The 12,522-nt window shown below is 39.9% G+C and overlaps 1 protein-coding gene across 1 annotated transcript; it reads left to right on the top strand.

The window, feature by feature from the left end:
- Positions 1-201: 201 nt before the first annotated feature.
- rgs9 (regulator of G protein signaling 9) lies at positions 202-11,908 on the top strand. The gene is made up of 17 exons (XM_022742944.1): positions 202-270; positions 2,000-2,096; positions 2,897-2,947; positions 3,077-3,183; positions 3,837-3,888; positions 3,966-4,024; positions 4,107-4,183; positions 4,273-4,354; positions 6,734-6,796; positions 7,685-7,714; positions 7,881-7,942; positions 8,672-8,785; positions 8,911-9,026; positions 9,187-9,274; positions 9,739-9,877; positions 10,000-10,082; positions 10,498-11,908. The coding sequence occupies exons 1-17, from the start codon at positions 202-204 to the stop codon at positions 10,682-10,684; spliced, it is 1,476 nt and encodes a 491-aa protein (XP_022598665.1). The 3' UTR covers positions 10,685-11,908.
- The last annotated feature ends 614 nt before the right edge of the window (positions 11,909-12,522 follow it).

The raw sequence follows: 12,522 nt of genomic DNA, 5'->3' as shown, positions 1-12,522 counted from the left end.
ATTAAGCTTATATGCGAAAGGTGCATATAACAGTATGTATACAATTTCAGAGCCTCCAAGTAGGAGCTTGTGAAGATCAGTTGAAGGCAGCATCAGTATCCCTCAATCCACTTCCCCTCCAGCATCCCCACACGACACAGGGGCTCACAGGCGACAGTAGGATCATATACGTTTCTGTTTGTGAGAGAGAAAAGCATTACCATGACCATTAGAAATACTCTCCGGGATCATGGACAGAGGTATCGACCACGGATGGCTTGTCTCAAGAAGGTAAGTTATCCTTTTACATCAGTGGTGAGTGTGATGATCACAGCCCTGCTCAGCCATGCTCATAGGCTATACCTGCACACGCACCTATAGATAGGTCACTTATATGAATTCTCAAACGCAATCCTTGGGCTGTAGTTGCGTACTGGCATTTGCTCTTGTAAACTGCGTTAGCCTCTAAAAACAATCTGCATTCTCCACAGGTCCTCAGGAATCGGAACCGCTTTTTCATGGTGCTTTTATTGTATATGTTTATTTAGTTTAGACATTTTTGCAAAGCACAAAAGCCCACAGGTGCCATTTGAACTATAGAATGCTTTGAAGAAATGCAATAAATCAGATAACAAGTATGCCATGTTTCAATCATGTGTTCAAATCTGAATTTTTACTACACGATTAATTAGAATCAGTGTTAAAATAACATTTCATAAGAACCATACATGCAACAGAATGACATGACAGCAAAATACATACATACAAGTCATTTTGGTTCCTGTGCAATCTTTATATTTGCCTGTCACTCTAAATGTTTGACTGTGTTTCATTGCAACCTTTTCACAGTGATAAGGTCATTCATTTTAATAAGCATTAAGCCTGGATCAGTATCGGTGCTTCCATTTACACCAAGCAGCCACTGGAAAGAAGTTAATCCAGGCACTGTGTATTGGAAAACAACAGCCCGGTCCTGTAGCCAGAACAGGGCTTGATTCATCATCTCACATTTCAAATTCATTCACATGAGGAGCTGGATATTTAACTTTTGGCTTTAGAAAAATTGTGCCAGAAATAATTGAGACAAAAGCTTTTGAAGCTTCATTAGCAAATTATTTTCAGAATCTATTGATCCCAGATGCAGCAGTCTTTCACAATGTCCCGCTCTCCAGGGGAATGCTCACTCAGAACTAATTTCCAGGAGAACTTCATGTTCTGGTCCATGAAAGCCCACTTTGGTCTGACTCAGCTTGGGGCTTATAGCCTCTCCAGGATGACTTCAAAGCACAAAGCCACTTCAAACAGGCCCAGGAGTCAGCTGCATACACTCTGTCTCTCTCACACACACACCCGTTCACACACACACTGAATTAATGTACTGCACAATTTCTTGCTTTCCGGTGCACACCTGAGCTCTTGCGTCCCTGTTGGGATCCAATGATATGATAACAAAAAAAAACAACGGTGCTTACAGGGCAGTGACTCACCACAAACCTCCCACACAAGCCAAACAAAAGCCATGAGATCACGGCCTGTCACACACCTCTCATCTCACCTCTCGCCATCTTTAAATGCAGTGCTGAAGCACTGAATTATAATGTTGTTTTTGGATGAAAAAGATAAACAGTCATAGTCGTAAAATCATCCAACATTTGTCTGATAGAAAGTATTGACTACAAGCTCTGACAGTGAGCCTTAATATCTCAGAGGCACAACTTCAGAGTACACGAGAGGCGATTTCATTAAATAGAAAAGAGGTTAACAGTGTTGTTGCACACGCTGAAGATGATGATAATGATCATGATCACCATCATGTCCGAGATTCTCTACAGTGAACTCTCATCCACAAAAATCCATCTAACCTGCTTTTTTATCCTCAAATTATAGAATGTGCCTTTGGCCTGATTTTCCAAATTGTTGTCAAAGCAACCTGTTGGCATGGTGACCTCTGCCCCATCCCCCGCCCACCACTATCTTGTCTAGGTTACCTCTTCTCACTTCTTACAATATCCCTTCGCAGGCAGAGAAGGTGCTGCTGGAGATGCAGGACCCCAAAACAGGAGTCAAGTCACAGCCTCAGAGACTGGTTATCACAACAATACCACATGCTATTACTGGTAAAGAGGGTACACCACACACACACACACACACACACACACACACACACACACACACACACACATACAGTAGTACACACTTGATGTTATTCAGCGGCTGGTTGAGTGATTTTCCCTGCATAGTCTCACTGGAGGATACCAGAGCTCCGGGCTCAAACTCGAGAGCTACAGATTTCATCTCCATGACAACCCCCGCGGTCTCGGAGTCAGAGAGAGGGAAAAAGTAGGAGGTGGAGGAGGAGGAGGATGATAGAGTGGGCAAGAGGGAAAAAACAAGAAACAGAGACAGAAAGAAGAGAAAAACACAGAGAGACAGTGAGGAGGTGGTGGTGATGAAGGAGGAGAAGAAGAAGAAGAGAGGGATCCTAGACTTCTACGTCATCTGTGAGCTTTGAATCCAGGCAGCTGAATGGATACTAAGGAAACTTTTCTTTCCTTTCCTTTCCTTTCCTTTCCTTTCCTTTCCTTTCATCTTGTCTCCTTACCTCTCCTCCGTCCTTTGTTTCTCCATGTGCTTCCTCCTGTCTACCTCCTCCTCCTCCTCCCCCTCCTGCTCCCCTCCTTCCACCTGTCTCCCCGCATTAGCAGTAGAGGCTCACAGGCTATCGACACAGTCAGTAGTGCTGCATCAGAGAGGGGTCTGGCATTTACAGGCACACACCCACCTACCTATCAACACACACTCAGCACTTATTTCTTCTTGTTCGCTGTCAGACTTGCTTTTATAACTGGTTGGGCATACTTTTTTTTTTTTTTTTTTACATCTGACTTATCATTTGCATCTTTTCTTTTATCCTCAGGTGAAGACATAATTGCATGGTTAGCAGACAGATTTCAAACAGACACACAAGGTGAGAGATGAGGCAGCCGATGCCATTAAATATATGTAGTCTTTTTTGTTAGAAATCCTTTTTTTATGATGTTATCATTGCCACAGCAGCTGCTGAATTCCTGCTCGTCTCTCTGTCTCTTGTATTCAGAGGCGAGGAATTTTGGCTCTATGCTGGTGGCGTTAGGTTACATCTACCCTCTACAAGACCACAAACGCTTAGTGATCAAACCAGATGCATCCCTCTATCGCTTCCAGGTAAATGCACCACATTTCACATTTTTGTCGTGATAACATTTTTATTAAGGTAGGAATGATACGACAATATATGCAAAATGAGATGAAAAAAGTCTAATATCTCTGGTTGTATTAGGCCATTGTGGTAGTGTTGCAAATCACTGAGCAGGATTGCTGTGTGGTGATATAAAGGATCTTTGCATAAATGTGATGATACACTTAGATTTTTCATGTATTTAATTGAGTGGATTAGTCGAAACAGACCATCACCATCTGATCATTATAACACTGAATGGTTTCTCGGTCAAATTTACAGCAAACATACTATATTGTAACATATATTGACAGAAGATTATAATCAAACTGCCCACCAATTTACTGGACTTGACTGTTTTGAAATGGTAAACATAATTTAAAAAATGCCCATCACAGATTCCCAAAGTCCATGTCTTCATATAGCTTGTTTTGTTTGACTTAGAGTCTAAAAATCAAAGACATTCAATTTAAAATGATATAAAACAAGAAAAATGTTTCACTTTATAGTATATCATATATAAATAAATCGAATATCAGAACTTGCATTGCATTTTGATTGAACAAGCTGATACTTGAATTAATTTAACTGACAGTAACACTTCTGAAATGATGTAAAATCTGCCTTTTGTCCTTTCCAGACACCGTACTTCTGGCCCACACAGCAGTGGCCTGTTGAGGATACAGATTATGGTGAGTGTGGCTATATTTCATTCTCAGGTCCCATTATCAATGCTCAGTTAACTCTCCTTTTTGTTTTATTATTGAAGCAATCTACCTGGCGAAAAGAAACATACGGAAGAAAGGAATCCTGGAGCTGCACGAGCAGGTGAGAACGAGACCGAGAGACCCGAGGGAAATTCAATTTGTTTGTTGCTGGCATTTACTGATGCGTCATTTTATGTCCTCAGGAGCAGTATAACCGTCTTCACAAGTGGATGAATCATAAATGGGATTTCATAGTGATGCAAGCTAAAGAACAGTACAGGTAGGTGTGAGAGAAACTCAGAGACACCACTCGATTTGAAGATCGCAAAGGTGATACGATCATGTGTGTTTATGTGTGTGTGTTTTTAGAGCTGCAAAGGAGAGGAAGAAACCAGACCGTGTGGTTTTTGACTGCCAGGAGAGAGCCTACTGGGTGGTTCACAGGCCTCCGGTGAGAACACACACGCACACACAAACACACACAAACACACACACACACACACACACACACACACCCACACACACACACACACACACACACACACACACAGATACTGATCAGACTTGCACTGCACACACAGGACGCAGCTTCATGTAGATAACCGCGGATTGCTAGCAGACAGAGAGGTTTGAAAATAAATTACACTCCATCTCTATACTTCCCAGGGTATCTCATTATCTCTACCCATGATGCCTCATTACTGTTACATGTCCAGTCAGAGGAAAAGGGCATGAGTGATTAATATTTCACACTGCGTAGGAGAATGTGGCGCAGCGGTTCGCACCTTGTGCTTCCAGCATGGTGAGTCTTGGTCTCACCCTGTGTCCTGAGGCTGGATTACTGACCAGGCCGAAGTGGGCAACTGGTTTCCAGACATCCAAGGGCTCGCAAATGACCCAGGTTCACTGTGTCAAGTGGGTTGTGGTAATTTGATTAAGTGCAAATGTGTTTGGAATGCAGGTCCTGCTTTATAGCATAATTTTGATTTTATTGAAGGTCATATTGTGTTGATATGGCACATACTCCTAAGATTTTAGAGATAGGCAGTACGCTAGCTTGCCAGGAGTAATTGTTGGTCTCTGTGGTTATAATGAAGCTGCCAAGAGCAGTAGTTTGCACTGTACTTAATGGGCACTTTAAATGGGCACTTAAAGTGAGTCTATAGAACATTTGCTGAGCTGTGACCAGCAAAAGCTCAAGACAGTAAGTGACAATTGCAGGATCATGGTGAACGCTAAGACATAGTGTAACAAGAGCACAAGTAGAAGACAGTGACTCATAAATATCAGCTTAAGTTTTGTAACATTAGCCACCATAAGCTAATGGTCATATGGTATAAGACTGTATATAAAGATGGACATAGCCTCCTTTAAACCTTAATACAATGTAAACGGGTGAGTTATATAAAAAATCACTGCTTGTACAGTTGTCATGAAGGGCGAAATTACCTATAGAGACTAAATCCATTCTTTGCACCAGGCTGTAAACATGTTTATTTCTGCTGTAAAGTTGGGCATTTTAACATGGGAGTCAGTGGGGATATACTTGTTTTTGGAGCTAGCCTCAAGTGGCCATTTGAGGAACTGCAGTTTTGGGCACTTGCTTTGGCTTCGTGTTTCAGCCGTTTGGTCATACCAGACCAAACCACCGAGGGAACTGAATGAGGATACTTTTTATTGCTTATAGTTTTAATTTAATTCATTAGAGGAAGACTGTGTGATTTCTTCTGTTACTCAGTCTCACTTTAAAGGTCAAAGGGTACATACATGATGCACAGAGCTCAGTAGGGACCCAGTAGGTTAAACAGGTCATGGTCACATGTCATCCTCCCTCTCTCCTGGTGGGATTTTCATTACTGGATTTGGACTATCAAATGAAGCACAACCACCACTTTAAATATAGAGTGAACATTTAAAGGAATAGTTCGTCTTTGGATCAAACAAGCAAGATAGAATGTGTTGAATTTGGAGTTTAGAGATGCTTGTGTGTGTATTTTTTTGACTCTGTAGACGGCCAGGCTAGCTCTTTCCCCCTGTTTCCAGTCTTTATGCTAAGCTTAACTAAGTGCCTTTTGGATTCATCTCTGTACTAAACACACAGACATGAGAATGGTATTGGTCCTCTCATCTAAAGATTGTTTTTTCAATAATTTTGAACTATTCTTTTAATCTTCTTGTGAGAATAAATAACAGTAATTAATAATTAATTAGCGTTTTAACTTTTTCTTCCCCAGGAAATTTTCACACTTTTTCTTAAGATGCAATATTAGAAAACAACATTTTCTATAACTATCTTTTATTACAACATTTTATAGAGAGGGTTCCTGAATCTCTTGGCAACAAAACAAAAAGAAAAGATTGTGTTTGCATTCAAATTACATAAAATGTTGATGTAAGCTGCGTTTATTTCCCCACATGACAGTTGCATGCTGTACGCAGATTCATCTTTTTATTCATAAAAGTCAAAGTGAGCTTTCTGTCTAAGCTAATATCATTATCTAGGGACAGAGTCACCCTACTCATACTCACTGTAAATGTGGTTTCATCTCACTGCATTTTTCAAGGCTGTTGCTGGAAACAAACAAACAACTTAAAAAAAAACAGATATATTTGTAATGTCTGAGAGTAAATTCACAAAATCACATTTTACATATAACTGGTGACTGTCCTCTTGTTGCCTCAGATTTTAAGGAAAAGTGTGACACATTAGCAGCATATGATTAGCATTATAAAACGGCCATCTGCTTTAATTAATTAGTCCTTTAATAAACACACATTGTGTAATCATTTTTGTCGATGTTTGTGTGTGTGTGTGTGTGTGTGTGTGCAGCCAGGAAAGGTGAGTGCCATGGACTATGGACTGGATCGACGAATAGATCCTAACGCTGACGAGGTAACAGGTGAGTGTCTGCATGACCTGTATGAAGATAATTCCTGTCAATCAGCTTATATTGTATAAGAGGCTTTAATGCATGGATCCATGTGCAGTCAAGGCTACTTATCCTCCCTGTCCTTTCCCTGTCTGCTGTTTCAAACATGACACTATCTTTCACTGAAATTAATCTTAATTCTCTTCTCTTCTCTTCTCTTCTCTTCTCTTCTCTTCTCTTCTCTTCTCTTCTCTTCTCTTCTCTTCTGCAGGCATTTCCTGTGGTTCTATTTTATCCAGAATTTTAAACTGGTTACAAACACTTACACACACCACCCCATATTTATTCTTGACATAATGCATTTCGTACATCCTAATGTTACCACTACATGCTTAACCCTCAACCATTTTTACTCATTAAATTACTCATTAAAGTCTCTTTACAGGTCTTGGGGAGTATATGAAATACATATAGATATGTATACATATAAATTAACCTTCTGTGGCTCCAGGGGGAGCTGTGCAAATACTGATAAATGTCACTTAAGTCATTTGAGTCAGCACCTGTTGTGGCTCAAGACTACAAGTTTGAAAATGAAGAATGTGCAGAATAAAAAAAAAATATATATCTCTGGTTCTTGTGCATTGATGATGATCATTAAAAAAAAACTGCCCAACGTGAGTCAGAAAATGTTATTGAAGTACAATGCTAAATCAGTGCAGCAATTTTTACCCCTCAGACAGCTACTTGAACAAGTGAGGATCTCAAAAATGTCCTCACTCTCGAGGTCTAAAACTCACAATGGTCCTCAAAAAGACACAAGTACAAGATCATGGATACAAATACACTTTGTCTATACATGTTTATTTTTTATCTGTGATATGACACATAATCTGTGTATTTTTCTCCAGGCAAAAACCCCTGACTTCTTCGAGAGAATTGTAAGTGAGAATTTACTCTCCACCCATCGTTTGACTTTTCCAACATTTTTCTCTCTCTGTGTTTCATCTCAACCAACAGCTGCATTAACTGTTAGCTCTGATCCACAGAGACAGACCTGTTTTCCTCACATTTTTATAGCTGTCATCTCTCCTCTGCTCCCTGTAGATGATCTTTACGCAGCAGTCGATCATGAGGCCCAGAGTGAAGTCATCTGTGTCCATTGGCGCGTAAGATTGTTATTTTCAGTCCCAATATCTGTGTCAAAACAGGCGGCTCATGCTGCTTGTATCATGAAGTGTATGTCTCAAAATAGAAAAAACACAATATCTTTAACTGAAATGGAGGACAGGTGAAAGTCATGCACGGATGAGATTTGATGAGCAAATGTGATACAGTTACTGTAGGTTCATGTCTGTTTTGTTTATATAGCACCAAATAACAGCAGAAGTTATGCAGGGCAGGTCAAGACTGTACTCTTTACAATATTATTTACAGAGACCCAGCATCCCCCAGTGAGCAAGCACTTGGCGACAATGGCAAGGAAAAACTCCCTTTCAATGGCAGAACCGGCTCTTCAGTGACTTATTATCAAATTATGCAAATTTAGGCCATTTATTATGTTAGCCGAACTTTCCACGAAATTTCAATAAAATCTGTTAACTATAACAAACAAAAAAGAGGGGAACATTTCAACAGTTGGTCACTGATTTACTCCTGTTCGCTCAACTGGACACCCCATGATGCCAGTGTGTTGACTCTTGTGCATAAAGAAGCATTTTGGTTAATATTTAGTGGTGTGATTGATATGACTATGATATAACTCCCTTTTACTCCTAAGTGCAGTTATGTAATATGACATGACATTTAATTCAGTTTTTTCATCTTTGGCCGTATCGTCGCCTATAATGAAAAAGTTCAAACGTTATTAGCGGTAAACTTTTCCCCTGTTCTTGCAGACTGGTGAAATACTGCGCCACCTACAACAGCCACGACCCTTTCCTCTCCAAGTGTCTTCCCAGCAACCCCTGGCTCACCGATGACATCACATATTGGACTTTGAACATGCCCAAGTGCGTCGGCTGAGGATGACGCATAATTTGTTTTGTATTCATTGAGATTCAGCTAAATTTTAAATAATGCGCATTTCTTCAATTTAACGATTTTCTTCCTCTGTGGTTATTTGTGTGTGCGGCAGTGTGGAAATACCAACTAAAATGCGTGTGGAGAGATGGACGTTCAGCTTCGGAGAGCTGCTCTCAGACCCTCGGGGACGAGATGATTTCAGACTGTTCCTGAAGAAAGAATTCAGCGGTATGATGGTCGATTACAGAAATATTATTGTTGCAAACTTTCTACACTCTAGATTCATTCTTGGTCCTACAGTGTTATTTTTAACCATGAAATAAGCTAAGAGTGGCATACTAACTGTGTTTTTTAAAACTATTTTCTATTCTACCTTGAACCGTTTAAGGTGAGAACTTGGCATTCTGGGAAGGTTGTGAGGATCTGAAGTGGGGCACAGCTGCGACGATGAGAGAGAAAGCAGAGCAGATCTATAAGTAATGTCTTAATTTCTAGTCTGTGATGGTTAATCAATTAACTGATTAGTCCATTAGTCAATGACAGAAAACTAATAAGCGGCTATTTTGATAATCGCTTGATAATTGTTTCAGTTCATTTTCAAGCAAAAAACGTGGAAAAAAATAGACCAAACATTGTCTGGCTGCAGTTTCTCTGATGTGAGGATTGCTCCTGAGCATTTCTTCACATTTCATTAACTGAGCAATTAATCAACTAATGAAAATTAATTGATAATAAAAATTATTGCTAGTTGCATCCCTACTTGGAAAATTGATTGATGAGTAAATGATAAAAAAAAAAGAAAGTTTGTCATTTACATTTTTAGCTGTTGGAATGTTTTTGCCATTAATCGAAAACCTGCTGCAACAACGGCTCAGAATCACGTTGTGTAGGCGAGTATTAAACTGTTTCCCATGTGTTTCTCCAAATCTCTTGATCCAAGGGCCTTCCTGGCCCGCGGTGCACCACGGTGGATCAACATCGACGGAAAGACAATGGAAGTCACAGTCAGTGGCCTGAAACACCCACACAGATACGTCCTGGACGCAGCCCAAACCCACATCTACATGCTCATGAAGAAGGTCAGTAAACGCACCAGTAGGTGGGTTTAACCACAAGATAACGTTGTTTAAGTTCCCACAGGCTTACACTCACCATCACTAAACACCCACTGATTCATGATGCGATTGTGTATATTTTGCAGGACTCATACGGGCGGTACATGAAATCTCCAGTCTTTAAGGATACAATGAAGAAGGCCATCTGTCCTGAGGAGCACAAGTTCTCGTAAGAGGCTACTTTCAATTCACCTATTCATTACCTTTTTTTTTTTTTTTACATTCAATAAGCATCTAGAACATTTATCTGCTGCTTAAATTGAAAATAAAAGTTGAAAAAGTCAGCCTGAACTCTGTTATCTTAACCAGCCTGATAAAGAAACAGGTGCACAGTCAGAAATGGCAACAAATGCGGAAAAGGAAGCGTTAACTGTTCACCACAAAGACATAAGAGTGACGAAGGTCTGAAAAACCACAGTTTATGTTTCTCATCTCTCTGGCTGATATTAGTGTCCCTGTAGCTTCCTTCCATCACTCTCCAAAACTTAATTTTCACCTTATCTCCCCCTCCCTCCTCTTCTCTTATTCTCTTTTTCTTCTCTTACTCATCTATCTCCTTGGATCAATCCTTCGCGGTCTCCCAGTGATTCCCAGTTGGAGCAGAATGCGAAGAACAGACGGCCCAGTCTCAGCCCCATCATCCTCCGGCAGCAGGAGCAGGAGCAGAGGGCAAAGATGGCAGCCAGTGCCCCCGTTGACATCACACAGGTCATGAGCAAACTCAGCAAGCAGGGCAAGGAGGTTCCCCCTCGTCCTCCTCCTAAGAAATGAACGCAAACGTGATCAGTGTTGTAGGAGCTTTAGATACTAACAGTCAGGGTTTGGATCAGTTGAAATTTTATTGAATTTTTAAAATGTATTTATCTAAAAAGAAGCTGTAGTTAATTTGTTTATAATGATAATATCTACATTTTGATGCCATTTAGCTTCAGTTTAAAGCTGCTAGAATAAATATTTTTATTATAACAATGGATCAAACGGCTAAGTGTAAACTGAGAAGAGCTGCTCGTACTGTAATTGCAAACTCACAGAGAGTTATCACTCAAATGTAGCCCCCTCCAGTTCTATGGAGCTTTTTAGTGTCTTTTCAGCTCATTGTTTTGGTTTTCAGCGAAAATGCTCCCAAAACCAAAGTTAAGGAGTCGCTGGTGAACAACATAACACCAACAGACAACAGTTTGCAAATAAGTTCAGCATATTAACCTGAAACAGTTGGTTTCTGCTGCCCACAAGTGGACAAAAACTAAGCTGTTGCAGGTTTAGTGGTATTCAAACATACACAGGCTTATAGTACACATCCTCACTCATGTCCAAGAATCACAAAGATCTAGTTCCAGTGTGACATTTTTTGTGCTGCAGAAGTCTTTGCTTTTTTTTTTTTTTTAAAAGCTAAATGGAAAGTGATGTGGGAATGGGAACATGCAATACTGAAAACTCAATATAGTTGCACTGTATTAAAACCACTGTTAAACAGGCACATTAGGTTGTAGAGGTATATACATAGTAAACTAAAATGAGGGCCAGTTACACCTTATAGAAAAATGTTGCAATCCTTCCCACTTCTCTCTTTTGGTTTGAAGTGCTGCAAATAGTTTTGGTTTCACATGTATTTTCCCAGGTTTTTAATATTTACCCCTGAGACTTCTGAGGGTGTTTCTGCTCCACAAATTAAATGTATTTACCTGGCAAACGTCTCAGTGCCAAATACAGCAAAACCTGAACTAACAAAACCACCATGAGAAGTAAAGTGTTGTGATTTGGGTGAACTGAGCCTTTAAACACACTAAATTACACACACAAGTCATGTTCAGTGCGAAGAGAGGACAAATGACAATGTGGAGACATCTGTTACCATCTGGTGCATTTCTGTCCGAACAAGCTGTAACTGGTGTGTGTCATGCTGTTTCTCATAATACATGTGTTGTACTGTCCATCTCCACTCATACAGTGTTCTGTACTGTTACTGTGTGTTTTCTCCGTCATCAGTCATAAGCTAATAAAACATACACAAACCACCTCATGTTCATGTGTTTGTCTTGAGTTGTCATTCACTCACTGTTTGTATGAAGTCTGAACGTCACGTTCCCACAAGCTGTCAACCTCATCTGACTCCGACTCTGATGATGATGATGATGGTCCTGATTACTTGCAATGAGACTGGAGAGTAGAGATAGCTTATCTCATTCTTCCTGTGGTACTTCCTGTATCATTTTCCTGTATACTCTTTCTTTCTTTCTTTCTTTTTTCTTTCTTTCTTTCTTTCTTTCTTTCTTTCTTTCTTTCTTTCTTTCTTTCTTTCTTTCTTTCTTTCTTTCTATTACAGCCAGAACAATTGGTTTATTGCTAATTAATCGACGAAATCCACAAAATTAATCGCAAACATTTTTTGATGAATTGAGTCAGTTTTCTAGCAAAAATGCTAGTGAATATTTTGGGATATTTTGAACTGTTAGGTGACATGTATTGTTTATAATTACTCTGTCCTTTTGTTATGGAAGTGACCTGAACATCATGGTGTTTATGTAGGTTAAACATCATGAAGCTCATGAAGTACTTATGTACGGGTAATGTACAGAGGGAACCACCAGCTGAACATTTTCCACAATGCA

Source organism: Seriola dumerili, unplaced genomic scaffold (assembly GCF_002260705.1).
Source record: "Seriola dumerili isolate Sdu_G_001 unplaced genomic scaffold, Sdu_1.0 BDQW01000068.1, whole genome shotgun sequence".
Taxonomy (NCBI): domain Eukaryota; kingdom Metazoa; phylum Chordata; class Actinopteri; order Carangiformes; family Carangidae; genus Seriola; species Seriola dumerili.
This window is presented reverse-complemented; position numbering and strand designations above follow the sequence as displayed.